The sequence below is a fragment of the Protopterus annectens genome, chromosome 5.part1 (genome assembly GCF_019279795.1).
Source record: "Protopterus annectens isolate FY-2018-M chromosome 5.part1, PAN1.0, whole genome shotgun sequence".
Lineage (NCBI taxonomy): Eukaryota > Metazoa > Chordata > Ceratodontiformes > Protopteridae > Protopterus > Protopterus annectens.
The window spans coordinates 523,968,802-523,981,973 of NC_056736.1; the positions used below are offsets into that span (position 1 = coordinate 523,968,802).

A 13,172-nucleotide genomic window follows, 5' to 3' on the forward strand; every position below is an offset into this window, starting at 1 on the left:
GTTGTTAAAAAAAAGCGTCATCCAACCAGTCCCCACAGGCCACACAGGATCTGGAACTTACTCAAGGTTATTTTTAGTTCCAAATAAAACAGGGGATTGGAGGCCTATATTGGATCTCAGTAGACTAAACAGATCTGTCAAAAAAGAGAAGTTCCAAATGGTCACGCTTCAGTTGATACTTCCATTCCTAGGAAAAGACATTGGGATGTGCCCTGTAGATCTCCAGGATGCGTACTATCACATAAAAATGGCTAGAGCATCCAGAGATCATCTGTGCTTTTGGCTAGGAGCCAGTCACTACCAGTTTTGAGCCCTGCCCTTTGGCCTCACTACAGCCCCCAGAATGTTCACCAAATGCATGGCAGTGGTCATGGCTCACCTGAGGCATTTGGGATTCCAGGTGTTTCCATACTTAGACAACTGGCTCCTCACTGCTACCACCAGACATCAACTCTTACATGCCAGGGACACCACTTTGAGCCTGTGCAGCCAATTGGGGATTACCATAAACTCAGAAAAATCTGTTTTGTCGCCATCGCAGCATATTGTTTTTATAGGAGCAGATTTGGACACCACCACCACCACACTAAAACTTCCTTCAGAAAGGGTGTTTGTACTTCAACAACAGGTTCTAAAACTTCTATCGAGAGAGAAGGTACCAGCCTCAGAGGTGCTCAAATTGTTGGGGACGATGGCAGCTGCAATCATAGCAATTCCCTTGGGGTGCATGAATATGCAGATTCTTCAGTGGCTCCTGTTCACACAATGGTCCTATCAAGAACTTCCAATGTCACATCTGATTGCTTTAACAAAATCCTGCAAAAAGGATCTTCGGTGGTGGTTGACATCTCATCAAGTAACAATAGGTTGTCCCTTTGTCCTACCCACTCCAATGGCCACTGTAACCACGGACGCTTTCCTGATCGGGTGGGGGGGGGGGCAATTATCAGGGGAGAACATCTGCATACCAATGTCCTGGAGATGAGAGCGATATTTTGGTGTTGCAGTACTTTTAGGACTCTCTTCCTCTAGGAACAATTGCAATTCAGACAGACAACATGTCTGTAGTCTGGTACATAAACAAGGAGGAACCAGGTCTTACCCCCTATGTCGAGAGGCCCTGAGAGTATGGCAGTGGGCTACCTCCACCCAGTGCTTTCTGATAGCAACTCACATCCCGGGGAAATCCAACGTGATAGCAGATAAACTGAGCAGAGCAATTTTGTTGCCTCAGGAGTGGTCTCTCAAGGAAGAGATAGCAGAAAGGATATTCCACAGATGGGGCCAGTCTTGCTGCGATCTCTTTGCATCCCCCATGAATACAAAATGCAGCAGCTACTTTGCCCTAATCCCTCCTCCAGGAGGTGGCCCAAAGGATGCCCTTGTACGCAATTGGCCCCAGGGCTTGCTTTATGCCTTCCCAACAATCCCTCTGATACCCAAAATATTACAGAAAGCCAAAGTCTTGGGAAGGACCATCATTCTAATAGCCCCGTACTGGCCTCATCAGATTTGGTTTTCCCCTTCCTTCAACCTCATCTTTTGGAAGAACCTTGGATCCTGGACCCAGTTCCAGACCTCCTGATTCACTCATCGGGGGCTCTTCATTTCTCTCTTCAGTCCCTCAAATTGACAGCTTGGCTGCTGCATTTCCCAGTATAGCCAGGTTCCATAACCGCTCAACTGATACACAACACATCTTAATATCTTCTCATAAATCGTCCACTAGAAAATTGTACCTCAGCAAATGGAAGAGATTTTCTATATGGGCTTCTCAGACCAATATCAACCCTTACCTAGCTCCGATTTCCTCTATCCTGGAATTTTTGACTATGCTTTTCAACAAAGGAGCTGCTGCAGCCACCATTCGCGTTCAGCTTGAGGCAAACTCTAATTTTGACCTTGGCAGTGACAGATCTAATGTAATGTCACAACAACTATCCAAAGCCTTTTTAAAGGGTCCTTACACCTGAGACCACCCATTAAATCCACTTATTCACCTTGGGATTTGAGTTTTATGCTTTCATGCATCATTCTTCTACCATTTGAACCAGCTTGTGTTTATCTTGGAAAACCATTTTCTTAGTAGCTATCACATCTGCTCAGAAAGTTTCAGAATTGGAGGCCTTGTCTATTAAACCCCCTTATTTGATTTTTCATTCTGATAGTTTCCCTATGAACGAATCCCTCATTTTTGCCTAAAGTTTGTTCTGAAGCTAATCTTAACCAAACAATAGAATTACCATTTTATTCCCCTGTCATAGCAATAAGTTGGAGTATATGCTGCACAAACTTGATGTTCACAGGCAACTTTGATTCTATCTGGATAGGACCAAAAATTTAGAAAGTCCAAGAAAGGTGGACCTGTGGCAAAAACCACTCTGTCGAAATGGCTATCAGACGGCATCTCCTTTACTTAATCAGTGAATGCTCCACTACAACAGAAAATAAAGGCCCATTCAACCAGAGCTGTTTCGACTTCTTCAGCATTTACAACCAGGTTACCAATAGATACAGTTTGTGCAGCAGCCATTTGGTCAAGGCCACATACCTTTATCACTCTTTATAAAGTAGATAGGGCCTCCAAAGACAGGGCTTATTTTGGTTCCACTGTCCTAAGGAATATACTCCTATGAGCCACATGAGAAAGATGGTGCTTGGGATGCTACCCATTAGTAAGAATGAACGGTGAGACAGAACAACTTCACATAAAGAAGTTATGTACTCACCATAACATTCCATGTGAGTTGTTCATCTCGTCTTCATTTTTACTTCCCACCCACCTACCCCCTCCAGGTTTTCTCAAGGACGAGAATTGTGATTTGTCGTGGTCTGTTTTGTCTTTTTTCCATTGTTTCCTTTTCTTAAGATACGAATAATGGTATATTGTATATTGGGGCAGCAAACAAGATCTGAGGTAACACAGGGTGCATCGTGGGATAGGAAGTTGGTCTCAAGCTGGTTGGAGACCTCGAGCTTTGTAGTTGGCCAAGTCTCGGCTCCGAACCCATTAGTAAGAATGAAGGCGAGATGAACAACTCACATGGAACGTTATGGTGAGTACATAACTTCTTATGTTATGTAGTCCTGTCTCACCTCCATTATTACGTGTGGGTTCGGAGCTGATCCTTAGCTCCGACTCGGCTGCTTAGAAAGCCTGAAAACTTCTGTTTGGCTCATGGCTAGGAGATATCCCATGGTGCATGAGCACATTCCCCAGATCTCGTTTGCCGCGTCTTCAGTCGGAAGCTTCTTTTGGTTGGCCATGGCTAAGTGATTTAGTTTATTATTATTACTGCTTATTAGGAATTTTTTTGCTTCATGTTAAGTTTTATTCTGATTAATGACAGTATTATTGTGATACCGATTTGTGTCTTTAACCGGATTTGACTTATTGCTGTTTTAAAAATTTCTTGGGCCTGTTCACCGTTTGTGTGTGGTTCCCATGAGTGTATGTTTTTAGACTAGACCATTTAACTTAGAAGTGCTAGTTTGTTCCCTTTTTCTTTCTTGCACTAGGTTCATTTAAGTTAGAGAACCTAGTAAAACCCTTTTTATTTTTGTTGTGAGTGTTAGGGCTAGATCTGCTTAAGTTAGAAGATCTAGTTCCTCTCCTGTTGTGTGAGTGTGTTGGTTTTTTGCTGTACTGCCATTATGTCCAAGGAACATAAAGAACATAAACAGTCAGGGTTTAAAAAGTGTACTAAATGTTCGCAAAAAATGTCCATCACCGATGGACATAGCATCTGTGTGTACTGCTTAGGGGCCATACATCTACAAGAAACTTGTCTCTTTTGTCATTCTTTTAGCCCTAGAGTACTCCAGGAACGGAAGAATAAGTTGATTTTAAAAGGCATGTTAAAACCTTCCTTCTAGGAAGACCTAGCCAGTTCTTCCTCCTCTGCTAGGTCGCAGTCTTCTAGAAAGGATAAGGGCAAGACCTCTAAAAGGCTTTCTCCAGCCTCAACTTCTGTCTCTGCACCTCCACAGAAGTTACCGAAATTGGAGTTGGCCTCTGTCTCTTCGACTCCACAGTCTTCAGGGCCGATTGAGATTCTGGACACGGACCCTGCAGTATCGGCACCAAGTGTTTCGGTGCCGATCACTAGCAGTCCTCTTCGGAGCCGGTCTACAGACATTCCACTGGTCTCCCCTACTCTAAAATCACATATTGCAGAGAACAAGGTCTCCCACACTGTCCTCCAGATCCTCCAGAAGCTTATCTGAAGAAGGCATCGAGAGAGTTGTGCTCAGATTCCTCAAGTCGTCAGCCTTGCCTAAATTTTTATCTGCTCCAATCCATTCGGTCTGGGAGCTGACTCCTGCTACCGATCCTTCTCTTTTTCCTCCTCCAACCCAGATTGGGTCTTTGGAACCGATATTGTCAGTACCGACTATAGTGGTATCCTCGGCTCCAGCACCCCATGTGGTTGTCTCGGAGCCCAGTTCTGCTCCGTCACTCTCGGCGCCATCCGAAGTGTCTAGGGTCCGAAGCTCTTTGGTTGGCCCCGAGGGGGACACTTGGAACTGAACCTCTTTGGTGCTGAGTCTTCCTCTTGGTACATTGGCCCGAGTGAGCTCGGATCCTACATCGTTCTCGGAGCCAATTCTTTTGGAGCCATCGGCACCTACACTCTCTTCGGAGCTGGGGCGTCGTTTGGAGCTGGAGGAATCGGTCTTCGTGAAGATGAGGAGCGTGTTGGATAGTTCATCCATCCCATGTAGAAGTACCGATGCTGTACTCCCTCAAGTGTCAACTACGGTCTTAGCATCCTCTCTCCCCCAGGATGGCAGAGACCCACAGCCTCAGGACCCCCATTTGGGTGGCCCCTGATCTTCCGAAACCTCCCCAGAGGACCACGCTGAGGAGCCCCCTTGGAAGAGATCATGTAAGAGGAAGCATGTAGACTCCCCTGATGAGTCTGTCACATCTGACACTGACCTCGGTGAGTCGTTGAAGTCCCCTAAGTCGTCCTCTGAAGATGTCTCCTTTGCAGACATTTTGGAGATCCTCAGACAAAGAGGCGGCTGGCCCTCCGTTACCCAGTCCGATGAGGAGTCAGTGTACCTGAAAGCTTTCGGGTCTCAACCCACAGCTTCATGGGTGTCTCCTCCATTTGATGAATTACTGGATCTTGTGAGTCAGAAAGCATGGCAAACTCCTGATGCCGTGGAACTGGTCCCCAGTAGGCCGAATAAATTTCTTTCCTCCCCTAAAGACAAAAAATGTTTTTCCAAGGACTTGCCAATCACTAGCAGTCCTCTTCGGAGCCGGTCTACAGTCATTCCACTGGTCTCCCCTACTCTGAAATCACATATTGCAGAGAACAAGGTCTCCCACACTGTCCTCCAGATCCTCCAGAAGCTTATCTGAAGAAGGCATCGAGAGAGTTGTGCTCAGACTCCTCAAGTCGTCAGCCTTGCCATGGTGGTGGCAGTGGCCACTAAGAAGGAGCTAGCAGTGACTTCTTCTTCTATCCATCTGCCCAATAAGGAATCCCAAATGATGGATAGGTACAGGAAGCGTATCTTCTCTTCAGCGACTTTTACACTCTGCTGAACTATCACATTTTACGAGACTTCAGAGAGATCTCTTAAAGGAGTTAGGAGATACTCTTCAGGGTACCTCTACTGAAGCAGTCCCATCTACAGTATCGGCTCAGTTGGCTACTCTCACATCCATTGTTAACTCCTCCATGCGGCTGATCTCATACGCAGCTGATGGTGCGAGTAGGGCGGCGGGTTCAGGAGTCTCCTTAAGGAGACATTCCTGGATGCATCTATGCAACTTTGCTGAGCCTTTCAAGTCTATATTCGCCAATGCTCCCATGGACGGATCCTCTGTTTTTGGACCCAAGGTGAAAGATACCCTCACCAGGTGTCAACAGGAAGGAAAGACTCTCTCTGCCAAGGGTGTCCCTTTTACCGTTCCTTTTAGACCTTACCCTAAAGGTCAGAAGAACGGTAAAATATGGTTCAAAAAATCACGAGAGACCTTTCCAGGATACACAGGGTGATTCCTCCTTCAGAGGCAGGGGAGGAGGTAATAATGGTAGACGTTGCTCTAGAGGCAGGGGAGGCTCACAAAATCAGGGAGGTCGCGATTCCTTTCATGACCGTCCCTATCAGCGTTCCTGATGTGGAACCTGACTGTATGTCTCTGGAGCTGGTCAGGGGTTGCCTGTCCTTGTACCCAGAAGCATGGCTAAATCTCACTCGAGACAAGTGGGTACAAGACATTATCACCAGAGGTTACTCTATACCCTTTTCCCTTCCACCATGCCCTCCTAAAAGGATCCCAGATGTACCACCCAATCACAGGGATCAAGCAGCTATAGAGATAAAAAAGCTGCTATTAAAAAGAGTCATCCAGAAGGTCCCAGCAGACCAGGCAGGATTCAGAACATACTCCAGGTTCTTTTTAGTTCCAAAAAGAACAGGAGACTGGAGACCCATCCTAGACCTCAGCAGGTTAAACGAGTATGTAAAGAAGTCCAAGTTCCGAATGGTCACTCTATAATCCATGCTCCCTCTGTTAGGGAAAGAATGTTGGATGTGCTCAGTAGATCTCCAGGATGCCTACTACCACATAATGATGGACAAAGCATCAAGGAGCTACCTACGCTTCCGGCTGGGAGCCAATCATTACCACTTCCGGGCGCTGCCCTTTGTTCTTACCACAGCCCCCCGGGTGTTCACCAAGTGCATGGCAGTAGTCACAGCTCATTTGAGGCGTCAGGGAATCCAAGTCTTTCCATACTTGGGCAATTGGCTCCTGACCGCCACCACCAGGCATCGTCTAGTTCATTCGAGAGATTCCACAATCAAGCTCTGTTCCCACTTGGGAATCTCTATAAACTGGGAAAAATCCTCAACTTTGCCCACTCAATCTATAAAATTTATAGGAGCAAATATAGACAGGGTTTCTATGACAGCCAGACTACCTACAGACAGAATACAGAATCTTGCACAGCAAATTTACAGGATACTTCCCCTTCGAAGAGTCAAAGCGAAGGTGGTGTTGCAGCTTCTCGGAACTATGGCGTTGACCATAACCTTGGTACCTTTAGCAAGACTACATATGAGGATACTCCAATGGCTCCTGTCATCCCAGTGGTCCTTTCAGCAGTTGCCTCTACATCACCAGATTCTGATCACAGATTCTTGCAAAAAGGATCTACACTGGTGGATTCAACCAGGTCATCTTACCACAGGGACTCCCTTTGTACCGCACCAACCCATTGCCACTGTGACCATGGATGCCTCCCAGATAGGGTGGGGGGGGGGCATTATCTTGGTAGGACTGTCCAAGGCACATGGCAAGATCAGGAGGCCCATCTCCATATCAATGTCCTAGAGATGAGGGCGGTGCTTCTAGCATTGCAAGCACTTCACGACTTTCTCTCTCTAGGGACGATAGCTGTCCAGACCGACAACATGTCGGTGGTTTGGTATCTAAACAAACAAGGGGGGACCAGATTATATGCCTTATGTCGAGAGGCCCTGCGGGTTTGGAATTGGGTGATTTCTTCCCAATGCTTTCTCATTGCAACGCACATCCCGGGGACTTCCAACGTGATAGAGGACAAGCTAAGCAGGGCAATATTGTTATCTCACGAATGGTCTTTGAACCAGAAAGTAGCCCGTCTGATCTTCCACAAGTGGGGACAACCCTGCTGCGATCTCTTTGCCAGCCCCATCAACACCAAATGCAGCACCTTTTTCTCCATCATTCTCCCTCAGGGAGAGTCTTCAAGAGATGCATTCATCCACAATTGGCCCCCAGGACTTCTTTATGCTTTTCCTCCTTTTCCACTCATTCCTAAGGTCATACAGAAAGCAATGCTGTTGGGAAGCAAGATGATCCTCATCACCCCTTACTGGCCTCATCAGATTTGGTTCCCTTTTCTCAAGCCTCACCTGTTAGACTTTCCATGGACTTTGGACCCAGTGCCAGACCTCCTGACACACGTCAGGTTCTCTTCACCCCAGTCTCCACACTCTCAAACTGACAGCATGGCTGCTCCAGTTCCATCACTAGTCAGGCTTCATGATCTGTCTCCAGCTGTAACCCATATTATTACCTCTTCTCACAAACCTTCGACTAGAAAATTGTATCACAGTAAATGGAAGAGATTTTTCTATATGGGCACACAACAGAGAAGTTGATCCATTTACAGCTCCCATTACTATTGTTTTAGAGTTCCTTTCAGAACTCTTTCACCAGGGTTCAAAGGCTGCTACACTCCGAGTTCAGCTAGCAGCAATATCTAATTTTCATGCGGGGATTAATGATTCCAGTCTTATGTCTCACAAACTGTGCAAATCATTTCTTAGGGGTTCCATGATGTTAAGACCTCCTGTGCAAGACCCCATTCCTCCCTGGGATCTGAATCTAGTCCTGTCTAGACTTACTTTGCCACCCTTTGAACCAGCCCATAGTTGTCAGATGGAATTCCTGCCTTGGAAGACTCTTTTAATGGTGGCACTAACCTCAGCCAGATGAGTTTCTGAACTACAAGCCCTATCAGTTAAACCTCCATATTTAATTTTTCACAAAGACAGGGTTTCTCTCCGGACCAATCCTTCCTTTATTCCTAAAGTCTGTTCTCAATGTCACTTAAACCAAACAATTGAATTGTCAGTGTTCTTCCCTAATCACACCAATAAAGCAGAATATACATTCCACCAATTGGATGTGCATAGGCAACTGCGTTTCTATATCCACAGGACCAAAGAATTTAGAAAATCGGAACAGCTGTTCGTTTCTTTTGCTGAGACGGGTTTGCCAGTTTCCAAGGTCACACTATTGAACTGGATCTCTAGTTGTATTTCCTTTATTTACACTTCTCAGGGAAAGGAGTTACCCTTTAAAGTCAAAGCTCATTCTACCAGGTCCTTTTCTACTTCTGCTGCCTTCCAAGCCAGGATATCTATTGATAATATATGTGCAGCAGCAACATGGGCTACCCCTCATATCTTCATTTCCCATTATAAATTGGATTTAACTTTCAGGGGTAGAGCCTCGTTTGGTTCCACGGTACTCAGGAGTATCTTCCAGTGAGCCACCCATTCAAGATGCTAGGGACGCTGTCCCACACGTAATAATGGAGGTGAGATAGGACTACATAACATGAAGAAGTTATGTACTCACCATAACGTTCCATGTATGTAGTCCATCTCGCCGAACATTATTACGAACCCACCCACCAGCCCCCTTCCTGGAGGATCTGGAAACAGTTTTTCCTTTTCTACAGTGGTTTATACCATAAGGGTACCTTTATTACAGTTTATTCTTCCGGACCTTTGTCCTTTTTCCTGTCTTATTCTGATAGACTAGTAGCAAACAAGATCTGGGGAATGTGCTCATGCACCATGGGATACCTCCTAGCCATGAGACAGTCAGAAGTTTTCAGGCTTTCTAAGCAGCCGAGTTGGAGCCGAGGATCGGCTCCGAACCCACACGTAATAATGTTCGGCGAGATGGACTACATACATGGAACGTTATGGTGAGTACATAACTTCTTTTTTTTAGAACCAGTAAGCCTACTTTACAGAAAAAGCTCATAATTATAGCAAGAAGAAATGCTAACAGAACACTTGTACATTATTTTAAGTCCTCATTAGAGTAATAGCAATGAATATTTGTCGCCAGCAAAAGCATGTTTTATGTTACTGGCTATAGATTGAAATCTCTGTTATGTTTACTTAGTAGAATAATTCTGTGCTATGTAAATCAGTATTGAGATGCAGTCTGTGACCTTAAATGAGCACTGTTGACTGTATTTTCTGCAGAAGTATCTTATTAGAATTATCAGATTTTTTCAGGGAATTTTGTTATTACTTGAAAATTTCAGAATGAATGGGAATAGGTATCTATCTTTTCAAAGGCAAGGCCACAGTGGCTTTAGTTCCATCTGCCTTCACTGCCATAGTCTGACATTGCATTATATCTAATTTTCTTTTGTAATGCCATTTACCAGTGTGACTTCAAGATTTTGTGGACTTACTGCCTTGTGTTGATTTTCTTTAGAGCAGAAGCTGAGGAAGCAGTCCCATGAGCTATGTAACCGACTTGGATCCTTGGTGACCCCTATTTCCATGAAGTTGTTCTCTAAAGAATTGTTAAACCCACATGAGCTGGAACTCATTCAGAATGAAGTAACTACATATTCTCAGTGTCAGAAACTTGTGGCTGTCTGCTTAGGAAAAGGTGAAAAAGCTTGCTCTAGCCTTTACCAGGCTATATTGGAGGAAGACCAATTTTTGTCCTATGAGATTGATGGTGAGTGACAAAATCCACTGTGATTGCACAATAACTTAAATTATCTTTATTTGATTTGCCAAGGGGATCTGTCTGAAAGCAGAGTAAACAAAACCACCACAGCTTTGTGACAAGGTGACCATAATGTGACTTGGAGAGAAGCTCACAAAAATGTAAAGTGACTAGAACTTCTGAATATACAACTTGTTTTCTAGAGTGGCACATACTTCAACAGGTTAAAGCAAAGCAATGATTTGCTCTGGTATTGTCCTTGTACCCCTTTTTAGATGGAAAAAAATTCATACAGATTTTTAGCATATTGATACTGTTTTACTGAACATAGTACCACATCAGGCAATATTAGAGGTGGGAAGCCATACCCCCACTTGGATCTGGGCCTATATATGGACAATTAGAAGTTTAATTGAAATCAGCACTGCAATGCTGATAATGTTGAGCATGCAGGTTACTGTAGGGCCATATGCATGTTTATTAAGTTTGTTTGCATGGAATGTGGCAGTAGTTATGTGCCCTTTCTGAAGTTTGTTATTACAAAAGCCATTTGTTGAACATGAAAGGTTCTTAATAGTTCCTAGGACATAGCTCCTCCAAACTGTCAGCCAACTTATAAAAATATGGACTCTGCAGTATCTAGTTTCATATGTATTCCTTCTCTGCTTCCATATTGTTCTGTAAATTCATCTGTGAGTTATGACTAATCATTACTTTTTATTTTGTTCACAGTACAAAAATATAATCCTTCTGCCCAGTTTCATTTCTGCACTGCAGTCTAATTTCTCTCTCTGCTGTTTTTACATGTAAACTCCACACAGAAGGCACCCCAGCGAAGAATCGAACCAGAGGACCTTTTGCTGGAAGGCAACAACACTAACTGCTGCACCACCGCGGCCAGCCATCATCAAACCTTTAAGACAAAATACAAACAACTTTAATTTATAAAGTTTAAGCTCATCAAATTCAAGATCCAGGCTTCCAACCAACCAGTCATCTTACAGTTCTCATATTCCATAGGATACTATGTATTGTATAACCATGCATCATCTCAAACCACCATTATCATTAAAAATACAAATACACGGAAAATTTTAAAATGTCCCCACCTAATCTCATTAACATAATTAATGGGCTCCACATATCATATATAACTAAAGATGTTAAAAATTAAAGAACAAAAACATATTAAAAAAATACATATTATTGCAAGACCTGCTTGACAAAATTCACTTCAGCAGATCACGAGCATTAAGTTTGGGTCTGAGTGAAATCATCCCATTGAGACCTGTTCTTAACGTGATAATTCATTGAAGTTCAGTTTTCTGTGTTATATTTCTAATGTCTCCTCTCTGAACAGTTTCATAAATGTAATCATTAGATACCAAGAAGAACAGTTTATTCATCCAGCCATTAATGTAATTAAGTCTACCCATAACGTGTCTTAATTAGCAGTTATGGTCAAGCAGATATCTTTGTGTTTTATTTTGTTTGTTTTTGTTTACTTCATTTGTTTGCCTTATGAGTCAGTCTGGGATTCTTTTCGGTCACCTTATGAGCCACAGACAGACAGCAAAACATTTATGAAACACACAAACAGTATCCGTCACTGTGACGAATGCCGGAAGACCGAATACCATTTAAGTGTTACCAAATTGCTGAAAGTTAACTGAAAGTGCATCACAGTGTAAATTTTGCAAATCAGCTTATATTTGTAGTCATCTTTGCAGCATAGCATGTCCACAGTCTGTATCCCTAGCCTGTCAATGCTCTACTAATGTAGTCTCCTCACTCGAGGGTCTTACAACAGAAATGTTTGGGTTTAAACAAATAACTTAAGCATTTGATGCTGATACCCAATGCTGGCATCATAAAAACTAAGTGCCTTAAAAATAGATCCATATATGGTGAGACAGATAGCCAGCTGGCTGAAAGGTAGAACTCGCATTACTGGTGTGCACCAGGACTTTATACTGAGACCGTTCCTTATTGGCATCTACTTCTCTGATCTCCAGACTGGAAATCAGGACCATTGGTTAACTAAGTTTGTAGACTAGTGCAAACTAGGCATTATTGTCAGATCTGCTTCTGTTGCCCATTCACTACAATAGGAACTAGGTCTAATAAATAAGTAGTGTATGGAAAAAGGACAAAAATGATTGTGAAAATTATGGCATTATCACATTTGGTAAGCAAAACTCTCTCTCCCTCTCTCAGCTTTCAGTACAGTAAATACGCCACACTAAAATGATAATGTAGTTCGGGATCTTCGAACTTTGGTAATTGTCTCTCCTTTGACCACCATGTAGCAACAGTACTCGAAAAACCCTTCTATTTGGCACAATTAATATCTAAAGTTAGTTCATCCAGGTCAAAAGAGTGTCCTTCCATTTCACTGTTGCAGTATTCATAAGATGTGGAGATCCCCAACAAAGCGCAGCCGGACGTCTATCCAGTATACCAAAGCCTTTATGTTGCCTTAAGGTATGCCATATGTCACACATATGCTCTTTGTGTAATGTATGGCATAAAGATGACATCTGGATATACCATCCACAGGAATTCTTTGCCGCCAGCCCAAACAACATCCCTGATCATCAGTCTGATCACCCGAGTCATTGCTGGTGTACCTAGCCATTCAGATAAGTGCCCCATTGCAGTTTTTTGCTATATCTTTTGTTTTGCTGTGGGGTTTCATGTCATCCAGGAAGGGTAAATGCCAATGTGAGAGACAGATTCCCCATAAAGACCATCACAAGCAATGCTTGTTTTGTTTAGAGGCTTCTCACGATCATACATTCTGCAATCTTTGTCAAGCCCTTTTATCAAAGACCTTGTGCAGTTGTCTTTCATCCTTTGCTTTTTATTTAGAAAACCATTGTCTCAAACTTTTAGC

At 43.6% G+C, this 13,172-nt stretch overlaps 1 protein-coding gene across 5 annotated transcripts in view; it reads left to right on the top strand.

Moving 5' to 3' along the window:
• The window catches only part of LOC122803500, a 601,463-nt gene that overhangs the window by 365,332 nt on the left and 222,959 nt on the right, over window positions 1-13,172 (top strand). For all 5 annotated transcript variants that reach the window (XM_044073138.1, XM_044073140.1, XM_044073137.1 and 2 more), the window contains one exon: window positions 10,034-10,285. In XM_044073138.1, the coding sequence (XP_043929073.1) occupies window positions 10,034-10,285 (252 nt within the window). The remainder of the gene's footprint in view (window positions 1-10,033; window positions 10,286-13,172) is intronic.